Source organism: Crotalus tigris, unplaced genomic scaffold, assembly GCF_016545835.1.
Source record: "Crotalus tigris isolate CLP2741 ecotype Arizona unplaced genomic scaffold, ASM1654583v1 scf7180000023606.2106662, whole genome shotgun sequence".
NCBI classification, from domain to species: Eukaryota; Metazoa; Chordata; class Lepidosauria; order Squamata; family Viperidae; genus Crotalus; species Crotalus tigris.
The window spans coordinates 59,063-74,654 of record NW_024100074.1 but is presented as its reverse complement, the minus strand read 5'-3'; the positions used below and the strand labels follow the sequence as shown (position 1 = coordinate 74,654).

Here is a 15,592-nt window from a genome sequence, read left to right as displayed (position 1 = left end):
TATAGGGAGGGTGTCTAAAAGTCAAAATGGCCACAACCATGAAGCCTCACCCTTTTTGCATGCACCACAACAGATATCCCTGCGACTTTATTATCTGTTCTGTTCTTCTCAAAATCCTGGCATACCCTTTAATACAGATTACATTTTGCTCAGTGTACTGCAATCTATTATAAAAAAATGAAAAATATCTAGATATAACTCATCAGAAGTTTAGAGATGGAAAACTGTTACTTTTCACTAATTTAGAAATGTATCTTTTATTAGTATATTGCATATGCATATATTTTTAAAAACTCCTTTAGAAATTCCATGATTTTACATGTATGCATTTTTCTCAAGAGAAGGTCCTTAACCCAAGAAAGGAAGGAAACTATAGAGATAAATACTGCAACATGTTAAATTGTCAGTATTCTTCCATTTTGTGGCAGAAGGAGAAATTCCTGATTTCCACGCATATGTGTACCCACATATGTGTGTGTGCGTGTCTGAAGATTTAAAAGTCATTTTATAAGATACAATGGGTATCTTATATTTTAAAGATACTTATTATGCTATTGTTACATAACTTTCTGGGGAAATGAAGGACCCCCTCTGTTTCCATTGTTCCATTTGTCAATGGTCAAACAGTGATGTCTTTTTCAGATGCTTTTCATTTTATCTTAATGTTACTTTTCTGAATTTGAAAGAAATAATCAGCAGATTGCTTTGAATGTGTCATCTTAACAACACAGTGCCAAAGACAGGCTGCTTTTGAAAAGGTGCAACTTTTTATAGGCAGAGGAGTTATTGTTTTGTCAATTTCTTTTCAGGTGAATGTGAAATGATGACTCTCCTGTCCTCATTTACATTTAGTCTACAAGTTGATCTAAAGACCAAATATCTGCTGGATTTTTTACTTGTTATTTATTGAATTGCAGGTAATGGGACATTGATTGGAGCCTCTGCAAATGTTGTTTGTGCAGGCATTGCGGAACAGCATGGCTATGGCTTTTCTTTCATGGAATTTTTCAGGTAGGTTTTAGACCTGACACTCCTCTGGTTTTGAAATTTAGAGATAATTCACTAATTAAAAAAATCAAAATGATGAAGAAGAAAGTCTACATAATTAACAGCATAACAGAGTTCATTAAGTGGATCTCCATTTCAATAGCAAAAATAATGCATTTAGTGATAATGCCTTAATAAATTTGTATATAGAAACATAGAAATCTGAAAGCAGAAAAAGACCTAGTGGTCCATCAAGTCTGCCCTTTGAGTTTATGTGTGGGTGATGTGGTGAAGAGATGGCTGGATTTAGCCTTAGATTGAAGACATCTGTCTGAGCTTCCAAGTCCAGCTGGACAACACACTAAGCAAAACTCCATATCTCTCCAACTCTTGGGTACTTTCCTGTTTAATCACTTACTAAGGCTGTAGTTGAAAGATAAGACTATCCTGCCAACCCTAAGACACAGTTCTGTTTGTCACTTGCTTGTGGGGGAAGAATGACTTGCTTAATTCATTCCACAAATATGACATTAAATAGAAAGAACTTAGACGGCCTACAGTCTGAAGTAGGACTGAAGCCAGCTGAATACATTATTTGTCCCTTCTTCCTGTCTTAATTTTCCCCATCATCAGGACAAGCAATAGACTTTTGCCTATTATTTTTCTTTTTATTTCTTTTTTATTCCAAATGATTTTATGTTACAAAAATAGTCATAAAGATCCCCTGTTCTGAAATTCCTGGTTGATTTTTGTTTCCTGGTAAGCTCCGTTAATCATCCCATTCTCATCAACAAAATGATTGCCTATGTATTAAGCAGAATACCTGGTTTATATTGATTTAGTGATGTGAGCTAGAGTAAAGTCATCACTTGGTTGATCTGAAAAAAGCAGACTCTGGATTTGTGGGAAAACACTGGGAAGAAAAAAAAACCCAAGAGCTAGAGTGAAGTGCTTGCATTGCTGGGTGGTGGATCTTTTCTTGCTGATTGGTGGTGACTGGAAATGAGAAGAATGAAAACAAATTCAGAGCGATCCACCAATAGCTTTAGCTGCAAATACAATCTATTCACCAACAGCTGGAACATTAAAATGGTGGCAGGATAGGGTTTTGGCAATGTCAGCACATTTTATGCTACTATAGTTTATAGGCAATTTGAGGGTGGGTGGGAACACTATCTGAATCCAACCAGCCTTTAAAAAATGTTGTCATTCTTGCATATGTATAAAAGGAGAAGATAATAAATTTGACCAATCCTAACTCAGCCTATTCTCTTAACAATGTTAATTAACTTTCATTGAGAAGTAAGTGATAATGCTTATATTCTGACTCAAATCTAAAGTGCTTTCTTTTAAATCCAGTCAGATAGTTAACTCAAAAGAAACAATCTTATAATAAACAAAATATATTTTAATGAGAAAGATTACTTGCATTCACGCTGTGGTTGACACTCCAGAAAATACATCTTTGTCCACCTATTAGATCATCCCTTTAGGTAAGAAGATATTGCTCTTCATACCATCTTATAACGACTCAGGCTCATTGTATGACCTTCCATGGCCCATGCTTCTTACAGACAAAGAGATTCCCATGTGGCTTGTGTCCAGGAAGTCTCCCAATGACCTTTGGAACTCCTCCCACTGACTTGTCCACATACCTAGCATTTAACCCAATAACTGCCAGACACTCTGATACACTGATACCTGCTCTCTAGTTGGGATTACATAGATCTATATGTTCCAGAATAGCTTAGCAAAATTTAATACTTAATGTCATAATCTATATGCTTAATAAATATGCTCATAATTGCAATGAGATTTTCTTAACAGCACATACCACAAGGAATTATACCTTTTGTTATAAAAATTGATTAACTACATAAAGTAGAGGGGGGGGGGAATCTTACAAAGGGCAATTTTCGCTCAACCACAGATAAATGTTAGATTCTACTATACTGAGTTTGGCCTAATATTCAAGATACACCATGAGTTATAAGAAGCACAAATTTCAAATTATTTTCTTAGTGATTGGTGACTGAAATAGCATTTCATTCATCTATTCATATTCAAGAATAATCAGTGAAAGTTGTTATAAAGTTGTTTTAAATATTGATCTAATGCACACACTATTATAGCATATTTTTAGCACTATTAAAAAATCCTCATTTGGGAAACCATTACCTAGGAATATTTGATGTCATTTTATGTAAAGACTATTGAGAACTGTACTAATCATTATGAAAATCTTTTTGTGGTTAACAATAACTTTCCCCTCAAACTCTTGTTGCTATAACAAACAACAGATTTTCTTTAAAAAAAACCAAGGTATTTATTTATCAGGTTTAATGTATTATGTAGCATAACAGAAAGCAGAGGTGGAAGGTCTTCTGGTCCAACCCCCTGCTCATGTAAGAGACCCTACACCATTTCAGATAAGTGGTTGTCCAATCTCTTCTTAAAAACTTCCAGTGATGGAACACCTACAACTTCTGAAGGCAAGCCTTTCCATTGGTTAATTGTTCTGTCAGGAAATTTCTCCTGATTTTTAGGTTGGTTCTATCCTTGATTACTTCCATCCACTGCTTCTTCTGTTTTGGAGAATAGCTTGACTCCTTCTTTGTGGCGATCCTTTAGATCTTGGAACACTGCTATCATGTCACCCCTAGTCCTTCTCTTCATTAAACTAGACATACCCAATTCCAGCAACCGTTCTTTATATGTTTTAGTCTCCAACCCCCTAATTATCTTTGTTGCTCTTTTCTGCACTTTTTCTAGAGTGTCAACATTTATTTTATATTGTGATGACCAGAACTGGATGCAATATTCCAAATGTGGTCTTACCAAGGCATCATAAAGTGGTGCTAATACCTCATGTGATCTTGATTCTATCCTTCTGTTAATGCAGCCCAGGACTGCATTTTTTGGTGGCTGCAGCACACAGCTGGTTCATATTTAAGTGATTGTCCACTAGGACTCAAAGATCCCTCCTACATTTCCTACTATTGTATTGAGATACTATCTATCTATCTATCTATCTATCTATCTATCTATCTATCTATCTATCTATCTATCTATCTATCTATCTATCTATCTATCTATCTATCTATCTATCTACTGTATCTATCTATCATCTATCTCCTTATGTAGATACTCATTTTCTATAAGTTGTACTTTAGTCTATAGTGTACTAAATCACCTTTCCAGTATTTCAATTCTTTAATTACTCGTTAAGTAAAAATAATCCTAATAACATCTCCACCATCTCCTCCTCAAAGAAGAGGAAATATTTTACGTAATATTGTGCTAGACTTTAATAACAAAGGGTTGAATCTAATATGATGCAAATAAACTGTAGGGATAGACTTGTTCTCTTCCTTTCCATGTTCTCAAAATCCTTCAGTCCTTCATATGTCCTTAAAATCTTCCCCAAAACCAATTTTGAAGACAAACAAGGGAACGTCGTAAAAAACAGACGTAGCCCCTATTCTGGAGAAACCGCCTCTATTCACAAACTCTTACTACTTTATGATTCTTGATTAGATTATGGTGACCTAATTTGCTGTTATATGCTGTCTTTTTCTTGAATTAAAGGTATAGCCTTTTCCCCTCTAAACGGAACAATGACATTTTATTTTAGACTAGGGAGTACACTGAAGAGAACTTGCTTATTCTCCATTAATGTTTATTCCTTATTTTGTACGAGAAAATGTAACTGACTTAATGACATTTTGCATTTAATTAGTACTGCAATTGCTGTGTTATTTCTAATTTCTTGATGGAAACATACTTAATATGATATTTTTTTGTTATTTAGGATTGCCTTGAGAGTAATTTACACATATTCATGTAACAGTGGATACTATCCTGTCCAGTAGGAAGTCTTATATCTAAAATGGGATTTGTAAATTCCTAGAGCAGTGGTTCTCAACCTTTTTAATGCCGCGACCCCCAACCGGTCGTAAGTTGAGGACTACCCAACCGGTCGTAAGTCGAGGACTATCCAACCGGCCGTAAGTCGAGGACTACCCAACCGGTTGTAAGTCGAGGACTTTCCCTGCCCGGGAGCGCCACACATGCGTGGTGCCGCCCCCTGCGCCAGCTGAGGCGTAGCTGGCAAGCGGCAGAGACGGAGTAGGCCGACCACCGTCTGGGCCACCAGCTGGCCCAGCCCAAGGGAGGTAAGGCACCCGCATGCCAGCAACCCTCCCTGCGCCCGCCGGCCTCCCACCTCCCACCCCTGGCCCTCTTTAACTTATATTTTTAGTAATTGCTCAGCAGGGAGGGGTGGAAACTTCCAGACAGCTCGCCTTTGCTGCAGACAACCTGCAGCACTATTTGCAGAATGGGACTTTTGGCGGGCTCAGCAGGGCAAAGACAGCCTGGACAATTCCTATTGGCTTTTGAAAGCCAATAGAATTAGACTCTATTCAAGAGAGTCTATTCTATTGGCTTTCAAAAGCCAATAGAATAAAAAGGAGTAGCACAGCTAAGGAAAAGGGGAAAAAAATGGCGGACTGCATTGTTTGGCGACCCCCGTGAAATGGTCGTTCGACTCCAAATGGGGTCACGACCCACAGGTTGAGAACCACTGTCCTAGAGGGTTGACACTCTTGACAAATCAGCCAAAACCTCCTAACAGACTATTACAACCATATGGCAACATGTAACACACAAACCAGCTAAAGCACTCCAAAACATCCTAAGTACCCAGCAGCCCCAGGAGAAAAAACAGAAATCATCTAAACAAATAATGTAAGGGCTATTGTCTCCACTATGTAGGATAAACAAGTAGAAGACTAGCAGATTGCATCCATAAGCACCAACTACCAGTCAGAAGACATAATGAAAACTCCTTAATTTTACAGCATATAGACAGACTTAACCATAGTTTCAAGTGGGAAACTGAACATCCTAGACCAAGTCAAGTCCAAAAATGCTAGAGAATTCCTAGAAGCCTGATACTCTGACAAATCAGCCACTAACAGGTCCATAGATATAAACAACATCTACATAATACCCAAAAGAAATAATCAAAATGTCCAAAAGGAAACAAAGAGACTAAAATACCTCCTCACTGGCAATTAATATCCAGATGATCAGAGATTAACACCAAGATTAACACCAGACCAACAATCAAGGAACTACCAATGCAGGTAAATAAGCAAACAGTAAACAACAGTCTAATCAAGCAATCACCAAGACCAGGATAAGTCACTACCGTAGTATATAAAATGAGTGCAAAACCCACTCCCTTCTCATACAGATGATGTTTCTTAGAAACATCTGTAAGAAAGAGCATCAAGCACCCCACAAATCAGCCATTAACAGGCACATTGCTATAAGTTCAAAAAAAAAGTAACTTAAGGTGAAGATAAAGGGCAATACTTTCTCATTACACACCTGTTAACTAACATAACACGCATGCGCGCCATGTCCTTATGACCGGGGTTGCCACAAAAAAAGGTTGAGAACCGCTGATTTAGAGGAATCAGAAACTAGAGCTAATCATTCATAGCATTTATCAGAAGCAGCATAGTGTAGTAGATATATTTTTATTTATTATTTATTTATATTTCACCTTTACTATGTTTACAAATAACTCAAGACAGCAAACATATTCAGCACAATAACTATCCTGTGAGATGGGTTAGGCCCAAAGACACCCAGCTTGTTTTCATGGCTAAGGTGGGACTTGAACTCATGGCCTCCTGTTTTCTAGTCTATTGCCTTAACCTGTTAACCTCAAACTGGCTTTATTGCTGGTCATTGGAATTTTCTCCTCGCCAAGCTCTGGATGCTGAAGATGTGGAGTTTGGAGAGAGAGTTATGCAAGGATGACCAGTGGATAAAGATATTCTTATTGCATTGGCAATAATCAATAAGAAAAGAAGATGGAACTGACACCCTAACCCAGCCAACTGCCAACTGTTGGATTTGAACACTGATGATCAAATGAACTTGCTTGCATCTCACACCCTTCAAACTAATACTAGAATTCTACCCTATCAAGTAGAAAGTCTTATCTGAAATAGGGGATTTACAACTGGTTTTCAAATATTCCGCATAGGATCATTCATACCTTCCAATGTATATGATTAAAAATTAGTAGCAGAAAAGCCAGAAGAAGAACATGTTTTTGTAAGAATGGCGGAACCATCCATGTTTCTATTCCTATTTAATTTGAGAGTATTCTTTCTGTGGCCACTCCTCAATAGCCCCTAGTTAAATTCTAGTTGATTAGTCATTTGGCATTCAGAGGTATCGGCAGGATCAAAAGGTTCAAAATGGTATCATATCCTTGTGATGCAAGTTTCATAAATAAACATAATACATTAAACCTGACAAATTATGCATGTAAGAAAGGATATTTGCTTTCCAAGGGCACAATCCTGCTTTCATTATATGACTCTCCTTCCTGCCAGATGGCTCTATTTATTTTGGTCAATTATAATTCAGATACATGCTCTACTGTATGATCACATTGAGAATGTGTTTCAAATTAACATAACCCCCAGACCTAAATTACAAAAAAGATTGATCTTAGTTTCACAGTTAAAAAGAAAGTAGTACTTTTATACCAAGAAACAGCAATTAAGTTTTTTTTCCTACCACTACACAAAATTTGGCTACCTTTATGTAACTCAATTTGTGTGTCCATTTGGATTTGAACTGGCAAGCAAAAATGTTGTTGTAACATATCTTGATAACATTGGTAGGACTTTAGAAATGAGGCAGGTAACAGGATGGCATGTTATTTAAATTCAACCTCTGCACAAAGGCAAAGAGAAATTGTAATACAAATAGAAAATTCTTCTTTTTCTAACTACTGCAGACATTATGCTAATTTGAAGGACCTAAACTTGGAAATTAATATAGTAAACAATTAATACACCAGTTTTAGAAAATAAGTTCTATTCAAATTCAAATTAAGCCATCATTTATCAAACCTAAAAGGAGATTCTGTAAATGATGCTATTCCCCAATTATTCAATATATGCATGGCTGGATCATCCTTTTAAATTGCTACATGAATGAAGGACTATGGACCTCAGGGCAACACAGAGTTGCTATTCAGGTCCTGGGCTATTTATCTAAAGATTTCAATTTCTTGGATTTTAAATGCAAAAGGATGTTGACTATTTAGGGAGATGTATTGCTTTTCTATAAAGCACATTCCTATGAAAGAACAATAAAAGAAAAATGGATTTCCTGCACATTACTTGTTATCTAGGTCAGTGGTTCTTAACCTGGGTGATATTGTTCCCCAGGGGACAATTTTGTTTTTCAGGGGGGCGATGGAACAAAAAGGGGTGACGTGGAGGCAAATGAATGAAAAGGAGGTGATATGGGGGCGATGGAGCGAGAAGTTTTGGGGACACTTTTGAGACTTTTTCGTACAGTGAATTGCTGTATACCTGTTGTACAAAAACATCAGATCGCTCGCTATTAGTGGACTGAATTGTGTTTTCAAATGTTCCTCCAGCTAGCTTCAGTACAGAATGCCGGAGATCAAAGATTGCATTATTGAACAAATATGCCCGGGATTCGCATTTTTACAACCATTAAGGACATATGTGAATACACATTGCTTATCTTCATGCGCGTTGCGCAGCAGCCTCTACCCATACAGTGGTGCGCCATTGGCCAGAATGGGCAGTGATGGAGGGGGGAGCGCTTCTTTTGAAACATCGCATGCTGAGTGGCTGTCCCCTGTGATGTCAGCTGTAATGTCAATGTAACTGTTGAAACTAGGTTTATCGACATCCACATGTGTTTTTCTAGTGTTCCAGTGCAGTCAAAAATTTAATTTGCAGGTAGTGCCTTTCATTTCGAGGACCTCTCAACATGGCCGAGAAGAGGAAATGTCACCAATATTTGACGGAATACCTAAAATTGGGATTCATTCCATCTCCTTCCAATGTACAGCTTCCATTTTGTGAGAAAACATTTTCAAATGAAGTGGTGAAGCCTTCCTGACTGAAAGACCATTTGTTATGTCCCGAGCCTTTGCAAACGGCTCGGGCGTTTGCAGGCAGTCCCGGGCAGGTGCAAAGCTGCCCGGGACCAGACAGGCTGTCGCCAGCGCCGTGCGCATGCGCGGGTGCTGGCGCGGGAAAAGTAACCCATTTACCCGGGAGTTGCCTATATAAGGGGCTGCGAGGCGTTTGGGCTGAGCTGAAGCCATCTTCCTGTAAGCTGAACGCTGAATAAAAGAACCTGAGAACTCCAGCTGCTTCTCGTGTCTGTTTTCCCGCCAAGGACGCAACACTGGCGACGAGGTGGGATGCCTTGCACTACCTGGAAAGGAAAAAGTGTAAGCTTACCCAAGGAGTCCTGAGCGGCGGAAGAGGAACGGTGTTGACTCAGCAGCTGCCCGCCAATCCAGTGCGCATTCGGGGGTAGGCTGGCTGATAGACCCGTCTCCTGAAGATCCGAAGATGGCGAAAATCGGAAGGCTTGCGGAATTCGACGTCTCACATCCAGAGCGGTGGGAGTCCTACGTATCCAGAATGGAGAACTACTTCAAGGCAAACCAAGTGAGGGAAGATAGCTTGAAGGCTGCCACCCTGCTTTGCGCTTGCGGCCAAGACGCCTTCGAAATCGCAGAAAACCTTGCAGCACCTGTTCCAGTAGAGTCTGTAAGCTACGCAGACCTGAAGAAGCTGCTGAAGGACCACTTTCACCCCAAGGTGTCCGTTATCTCATGGCGCCACACCTTCGAGCAGAGGGATCAACGGTCCGGTGAGTCAGTCAAGGAATACATCGCCGCGTTACGGAAGGCCGCCAAGCCCTGCGAGTTCAAGGACCTCGAGGAACGACTGAGGGACCGATTCGTGTGCGGGTTGAGGCATCGAGAGCTACAACAGAGACTTTTCGCTAAGGAAGAATTATCCTTCCAAGACGCTTTAAGGGAAGCCACCGCGGAAGAAGCAGCAGGCGGCGCCGTCAAGAACATGCGGCCGATCAGAAGCAGTGCAGAGGGTGCGTCCGTGCACCAAGAAGACGTCCGACGAAACTCCGAGGAGGATCCGGACGAAGAAGTCGACCGTCTACACCCCGCGAAGGGAGAAAATCAGAAGGAAAGCTCTTCAGCTCCGCTCAAGTGCATCGGCTGTGGAGGTCGCCACAGGAGAACCGACTGCAAGTTCCGCTCCGCTACCTGCCGGGCATGCGGCAAACAAGGGCACATTGCAGCTGTGTGTCTGGGCCGACGAAAGGCACAACCTCAAGAAGAACGCCTGAAGGGTACCAGAGTCCCCAGCCAGAATAGGGTAGGTTTTTGCGCTTCGCGTAGAAACATTTGTAGGACAGGCACACACAAGCCCATGAAGAAAAAGCTGTCACTCAACGTGAAGCTACAAGGGGTTCCATTATCTATGGAACTAGACACAGGGTCTGCCCTTTCCATCATTTCATTGCATACATTTAGGAAGATTTGTTCCAGTAGTGGGACTAAGGCCAAGTTAAGGCCTTCTGATATTGTATTAACTGATTTTCAGAACGCAAGAGTGTGTGTTAAGGGGGAGGCCACCCTTAACGTGCAATACAAGAGTTTTGAAGGTCCACTAGACTTGTTAGTAGTAGGGGGTGAAAGAACGAGTCTCATAGGACTCGATTGGTTTGAGGCCCTGGGGATACACGTCACAGGACTCAACAGCTTACAAACACTCGACCTACAGGAAGTCTGCAAGGAATTTGCAGATGTTTTCAGCCCCCAGCTGGGCACATTCAAAGGACCACCTGTGTCCTTAAAGCTAGACCCCACTGTCACTCCCATTAGGATTAAAGCAAGAAGGGTCCCTTTTGCTTTAAAAAGTAAGATTGACACTGAATTAGACAAACTAATCCAACAAGGAATCCTAGAACCTGTTGATTCCAGCCCATGGGAGACCCCCATTGTCACGCCTCTAAAGGCAAATGGGGACATTCGCATTTGTGCTGATTACAAATGCACACTCAATAAGGCATTGCAGCAACATGCCTATCCTGTTCCTGTGGTCAGTCACATCCTGGCCTCTCTCAAGGGGGGGCGTGTTTTTGCAAAGCTTGACCTAGCTCAAGCATATCAACAGCTGCCTGTTGATGATGATGCTGCCATAGCTCAGACTATTGTGACCCACAGAGGGGCCTTTAAGGTAAAAAGGCTTGCAGTTTGGAGTGAATGTCGCTCCTGGGATTTTCCAAAGCGTAATGGAAAACACACTACGAGGTATACCAGGGGTCTGCCCCTACTTTGACGATGTCTTGATTGCAGGAGACTCCACACACATTCTAGCTGAAAGGCTTAGGGCTGTCCTGTTGAGATTCAGGAAATCAGGCCTTAAGCTCAGAAAAGACAAATGCAAGATTGGGGGTGCCTTCTACTGAATTTCTGGGATTCAAAATTGATGCTGCTGGGATTCATCCTGCTGAATCCAAACTAACTGCTATTCTAGAAGCACCCAGGCCAAAGTCTAAGGCCGAACTTCAGGCCTTCCTAGGCCTCCTGAATTTCTACAATTCTTTTCTTCCACATAAAGCTAGTGTAGCTGAGCCTCTTCACAGGCTACTAGACAAACAAGCTGTGTGGCTGTGGTCACAAGCACATGAGGCTTGCTTTAAAGAAGTCAAGGCCTTGCTCACTTCTAACAGTGTTCTTGCACATTTCAACGAGTCTCTCCCTGTGTGCATCGCTTGTGATGCATCCCCCTACGGGGTTCGGAGCTGTCCTGAGTCACCTCAGGTCTGATGGAACTCAGGTTCCTATTGCATACTACTCCAGAACATTGTCTTCTGCCGAGCGCAACTACGCTCAGATAGACAGGGAGGCTCTGGCTGTTGTTGCTGGAATTAAAAAATTCCACGATTTTCTATATGGCAGGCATTTCACGGTCTTCACTGACCATAAGCCTCTGCTGGGACTGTTTACCACACGTAAGCAGACTCCCCACATCATTTCCCCTAGAATGCTTAGGTGGTCTATTTTCTTGTCTGCATATGATTTTTCATTACTCCACAAGCCTGGGAAAAAATGGGCCATGCTGATGGCCTCAGTAGGTTGCCTCTGCCAGTAGTAGAAGCTGACCCCGCGCCAGCTGTCAACATTCTATCAATCCAAGCCTTGCCCGAGCTTCCTCTTAGTGCCAGGGATGTTACCGCTGAAACAGGTACAGATCACACACTTTCACGTGTCCGCTCCTGGGTCCTGTCCGGGTGGCCTGAGCACTGCCCTAGTCCTGAGTTTCAGAGTTTCTGGTCCAAAAGGAACGAATTGTCCCTTTCTCAGGGTTGTTTGCTTTGGGGAAACAGAGTTGTCATTCCCACCTCAATGAGGACTAGGGTCTAGAATCCCTCCACGAGGGTCATCCTGGCATTGTTCGTATGAAGGCTCTTGCACGCAGCCACTTGTGGTGGCCTGCTTTAGATAAAGATATTGAGGCTAAGGTACACGCATGCCACATGTGCCAACGATCTCGCCAGAGATGCCCCAAGCTCCTGTGCATAAATGGGAGGAAACACAGTCCCCATGGTCTAGGGTGCACATTGACTACGCTGGGCCCTTTCAGGGCCAGTTCTTCTTGGTCCTTGTTGACAGCCATTCAAAATGGCTTGAGGTTGTGCCTGTCTCGACCACCACCACTGCAAAGACTATTCAGGTACTGAGGGGGATTTTTGCTGCACACGGGCTGCCAGATGTCATTGTGTCTGACAACGGCCCTCAATTCACCTCCTCCGAATTCCAAGCTTTCTTACAGGCAAACCTGATTCGTCATGCCACATCTGCGCCCTTTCACCCTTCCACCAACGGTATGGCTGAACGCATGGTGCGCATCGCAAAGGACGCCTTGAAGAGACTCACCTACGGGGACTGGCATCACAGGTTGGCTGACTTTCTCCTTTCTTATCGCACCACACCGTCCACTTCTACAGGGAGAAGTCCAGCTGAACTTCGTTGGGGGCGCCAACTTACTACTAGACTTGACCGGTTGCATCCGGACAGACTGCCTTCATCTACCTCACATCCTAGGGCACCTAGACAACTACTTGTGGGTGCCCCGGTTTGGGCTCGCAATTACGGGCCTGGTCATACATGGGTCCCCGCTTCTGTGTCCAGGATCACAGGTCCTCTCTCCTACGAGGTTGCCCTGGACAACGGTCGTGTCCTGCGTCGGCACATCGACCAACTCCGCTCTAGGCGGGACTTTTCTGCTGAAACTCCTGGGTCTTTTCCAGGGGGGGAGGGGGACCCTTTGGAGCAAAGGGAAGGGCAAGAGTTACTGCCCATCTCCACTGAGGGAGCCACAGACGGCCCGTCCCAAGATTCTGCAATTGCTCCGAAAAGGAAGTCATGGAGCTTACCCACACAACAGGCATCCACGCCTACTCCAGCCAGGGAGTCACCCCGGGGGCATACTCACTTTCCACACATATCACACAGCACTCCAGTCACGGAGGATACCCGGGGCATCCCAACAAATCATTCCCCGCAAGAGAGCTGGCACACAATCCCCAAAGTTGGCCTGACCTTACCCCAAATCCTACAGAGGGTCAAACATACACAGAGCTAGTCGAGGAACCAAGTCCCGACTACAACACCCCTAGCACAAATCAGGGGACACTGAGTTTTGGGAGAGTACAGAAACCCACATGAGCCCAAACACAGAATGGGGTTCAGGGAATGGACAGCCTCCTGACAGGTCTTGGACTGACCTAGGAGGTCCTACAGAGACGCCCAGCAGCGGCTATCACTTCAAGGGGCCTGAGGGTCTACAGCTAGGCAGGTCAACCAGGTCACAAAGCAACAGAAGCCCTGGCCTGACGAGCCCGGTGGGCAAGCAAGCAGGCCAGGCATCGGGGCACAGTCCTTGGAAGACACCAGGGCACAATAGAGAGAATAGGCTCACGCCTCCCTCCAGTCAGGGGACTTATGCCAGTAACCCACAGCTAAGAAGGTCACAGAGAGCAAAGAAATCTCCCAAGTACCTAGAAGACTACATAACATTGCTGGCAAGGCAAAGGCCAGTAAACAGTGGGAGCACTGGGGAGCAAAATGTTATATAAAATAAATGCTGTATGTTGGTAGTAGTTTTAGCCCGGGGGAAAGGGGTGTTATGTCCCGAGCCTTTGCAAACGGCTCGGGCGTTTGCAGGCAGTCCCGGGCAGGTGCAAAGCTGCCCGGGACCAGACAGGCTGTCGCCAGCGCCGTGCGCATGCGCGGGTGCTGGCGCGGGAAAGTAACCCATTTACCCGGGAGTTGCCTATATAAGGGGCTGCGAGGCGTTTGGGCTGAGCTGAAGCCATCTTCCTGTAAGCTGAACGCTGAATAAAAGAACCTGAGGACTCCAGCTGCTTCTCGTGTCTGTTTTCCCGCCAAGGACGCAACACCATTTGTTAAGAATTCATTCAGATAAAGCCGACAAACCGGCATCATTTTTCCAATCCTTAAAGGCCAAGTTTGAGGGTCGCAGCACTGTTGGGAAGTTATTTGGAAAATTGTCACTCAATGCCAACAAGAGGCTCATTTGTTCCTATGAAGTATCTTTGTTGATAGTAAAATGTGGCAAATCTCACACTATCGGAGAAACACTGATTTACCAGCAGTGAAACAGATTGTTGCCACCATGTTGGGGCCCAGCGCAACCCTATCATGCAATCTATTCCTTTGAGCAATGACACCGTATCAAAAAGAATTGATGAAATGGCTGCTGATGTGGAAGAAAGGCTTATTTATACCTTGAAAAATACAGAATTCGTGATGCAGATTGACGAGTCAACGATTTGTGAAAATGAAGCCTTGTTATTGGCTTATGTCCATTTCATCAACAGAAATGAAGAGATCGGGGAAGAACTGTTATTTGTTCGAAATTTAGCCACTGACACAAAAGGTTCTTCGATATTTAAAAAGTTGAAGAGATTTTTAATGAGAAAAACATCCCTTTGACAAACATCGTAGCATGTGCAACCAATGGAGCTGCATCCATGGTTGGACGATATCGTGGATTTCAAGCTCATCTAAAATCAGTTGTACCTGGAGTTATGACTGTCCATTGCGTCGTTCATAGACAGCACCTTGTCTCAAAAAAATTGAGTGGCCATTTGCACGAGTCTCTACGTTTCGTCATTAATGCTGTGAATAAAATTAAGTCGAATGCCTTGAACAACCGACTTTTTCACAAGCTTTGTGAAGAAAATGATGAGGAGTTTGAACATTTCCTTTTGCACACTGAAGTAAGGTGGCTTTCAAGTAAGTATTTGCAATGAACTTTTTGACACAGTTGTCGAATTTCTTGAATCCATTGACCCAAGTCTAAGCAGTTCTCTTAAACTTCGATCTGGATGTAGTTTATCTCACTGATGTTTTTGACAAGCTTAATGAAGTGAACATAAAGCTGCAAGGAGATAAAATAAATTTTCTTAAGGCCAAGGGAGTAATCTGCTCATTTATTTCCAAATTGGACCTCCTTGCAAGCAATATGAGTCGCCAGGAGCTGTATCGGTTCCCAAGCCTTGGTAATGAACGTGAACTCCAAGGAGAAGATTTGGACATTTTTTGCTGCCACTTAAAGCAACTAAAAGAAGATATGGAAACCAGATTCTATGATCTGATAAATCTGGAAGTGCCCACTTG

At 42.8% G+C, this 15,592-nt stretch overlaps 1 protein-coding gene across 2 annotated transcripts in view; it reads left to right on the top strand.

The window, feature by feature from the left end:
• OCA2 (OCA2 melanosomal transmembrane protein) overlaps positions 1-15,592 on the top strand; it is a 348,360-nt gene that overhangs the window by 307,318 nt on the left and 25,450 nt on the right. For both annotated transcript variants that reach the window (XM_039319662.1, XM_039319661.1), the window contains one exon: positions 918-1,011. In XM_039319662.1, coding sequence (XP_039175596.1) covers positions 918-1,011 — 94 coding nt within the window. The remainder of the gene's footprint in view (positions 1-917; positions 1,012-15,592) is intronic.